Source organism: Arachis ipaensis, chromosome B04 (assembly GCF_000816755.2).
Source record: "Arachis ipaensis cultivar K30076 chromosome B04, Araip1.1, whole genome shotgun sequence".
Taxonomy (NCBI): domain Eukaryota; kingdom Viridiplantae; phylum Streptophyta; class Magnoliopsida; order Fabales; family Fabaceae; genus Arachis; species Arachis ipaensis.
In genome coordinates, this window is record NC_029788.2 from 130431392 (window position 1) to 130433424 (window position 2033).

The following is a 2033-nucleotide window of genomic DNA, read 5'->3' on the forward strand; positions in this document are numbered from 1 at the left end:
AGTATGAGTTTAATTTTATTATATTAATAGTGTAAAATATTTTACACAATTAATTAATTCCATCTATTTTTTTAAATTATCATTCATGTTATTAATATAAAAAAAACAGTTATTTTTATTAATGCAAAACTACTTAATTGGATACTACATAATTCAATTGTTCTTTAATTAGAAAAAAGGCTGCAAACTTTAACATCATCATTTTTGTTCCATTATGCAACAATGTCAGTCCTCATAAAGAACCATACATTCAACATTCAACACTCTCAATCACAATAACCTAACCTTAAAAAATTAGTGCAGCCCATCTCATCAACAAAAAAGAAAACAAATATTTTATCCAATGCAACATTGTTTCTCATGACAGGATCCCATTTTTCTATAATCATGTCTGCTGTGAATCCACCACAAGAGATTGCTCAATGTGTTGCCAGCATCAAAACGCTTTAAGCTTCTAATCTTCTCCAATGCAACTTTATTGTTATAAATTCCTTCAAGTGCATACACAAACCCCATCCATCCGTCTCCTACTGTATACAGAGATGGTGACCACTTCACAAGGTCCTTAACAAAATCAACATTGGAGAATAAGAACTCAGTAATAGACAATAAGGGTAAAACATGAAAGCCAATCTTACACTCCCTCTCACTTTGATAACAGCGTATTAGATCAAGTCTATGGTTAGCAGCAAGATAACCAACTAACTTATTGTCTTTTGCAAAATCATCTTCATAGAGATTATCACCCTCTTTCACATGCCACCACATCTTAGCAGCATGAATCTCCAATGATGCAAGAGTTGATCCAATGGAAGCAAGATGCAGGTCACCATAAGCTAGTCCCATCAATGCAGCAGAATAGTAAATATTTACAGCTTCACTGTTGCTGTCTTGTTGCCATCCACGTTCCCAATGACAAAGATCTACATATAAAGGAAGATATAACATGGCGGGAATGAGAACCTGTTGAGGAAGAGATAGTGAGATCAGGTGTGAAGACTTGTTGCATAGAATGAGAGGAGACAGAGAGAGAAGGGTAGCAGAGAGAAAGAGAGGAATCAGAGGGTTTGATGAGGTAAGGATGAATATACTCTTGTATGTTGCCATCGTTGAGGACGAAGTTCTGGAAGAATGAGTTTGTAGACAAAGAAGAAGAGAAAAAAAGGTTTTTAGAGAAGAACTTTGAAGGGTCAGGGAGCACTCTGGAGTTTGTAAGTGGGAAGAGAAAAGGTTGTTCATCATCTAACTGTCTTGTGTTTGCCATTATCTGCATTTGCATGCATGCACTGATTTTGAGTGGTGTTCATGTGAAGTTGTTTTATATATATAATGAGAGAATGTGTAGTGTCCAATAGGAACTCATTCTAATTTTTATTTATAGTTTACGTGTCATAAAAAGTAACTCCACATCAGCTTTTATGTCATTACCAGTAAATAGAAACTCAAAGAATCTCTCTCTTCTCCGTTAGAAGGAACTAATTTTAGTTCTTATTGTGGTTCCATTTAATTTTATTAAATAATTAATATAAATAATTAATTAAATAGATATATAAGTATTTAATATAATAAATTATTATAATTATTAATAAATTAATAATAATTTAATTATTTAATATATTTTTTATTTTTTTTATTAACTTACCACATAACATAATTTTATTAGTTATTGCAAGTCCCTGTTTAGAGGAATTCTCAATTTTGATCCACGTGAAGAGTTCTCCTTCCCTTTTCACTCCAATGGTAATTGAGTCCCCATATGTCAGAAGAGGGACTCTATTTTTTAGCATTGGAGTTGCTCTTAAGACTTAAAATCAGTTTTTGCCTTTTCCTCTTCTTGACTTCTTCAACACAGAAAAGATAACTTAAACCCATTTTAATTTAATCACTAAAATTATTCTTAACACTACGTTGGTTTCTATGAAAAATGAGTGAAAAGAAAATAAATGAAAAGACAATGAATAAAAAATAATATTTTTTTTTATTTAGTTATCAAAAAAATAGGAAGGAAAGAAAATTTTTGTATAAATCTCACT

General features: G+C 31.4%; 2 protein-coding genes and 1 long non-coding RNA gene across 3 annotated transcripts in view; 1 reads left to right on the top strand and 2 right to left on the bottom strand.

Moving 5' to 3' along the window:
• LOC110271362 overlaps nt 1-935 on the top strand; it is a 1158-nt gene extending 223 nt beyond the window's left edge. The window contains exons 2-3 of the long non-coding RNA XR_002362048.1: nt 368-614; nt 739-935. This is a non-coding gene — a long non-coding RNA (uncharacterized LOC110271362). The remainder of the gene's footprint in view (nt 1-367; nt 615-738) is intronic.
• The window catches only part of LOC107637388, a 21879-nt gene continuing 19943 nt past the window's right edge, over nt 98-2033 (bottom strand). Inside the window, exon 3 of the mRNA XM_016340808.2 lies at nt 98-285. The gene's annotated coding sequence lies outside the window, so the exon portion shown is untranslated. The remainder of the gene's footprint in view (nt 286-2033) is intronic.
• Nucleotides 313-2033, bottom strand: part of LOC107635524 (probable endo-1,3(4)-beta-glucanase ARB_01444) — a 6537-nt gene continuing 4816 nt past the window's right edge. The window contains exon 2 of the mRNA XM_016339009.2: nt 313-890. Coding sequence (XP_016194495.1) covers nt 337-890 — 554 coding nt within the window. The 3' untranslated portion in view covers nt 313-336. The remainder of the gene's footprint in view (nt 891-2033) is intronic.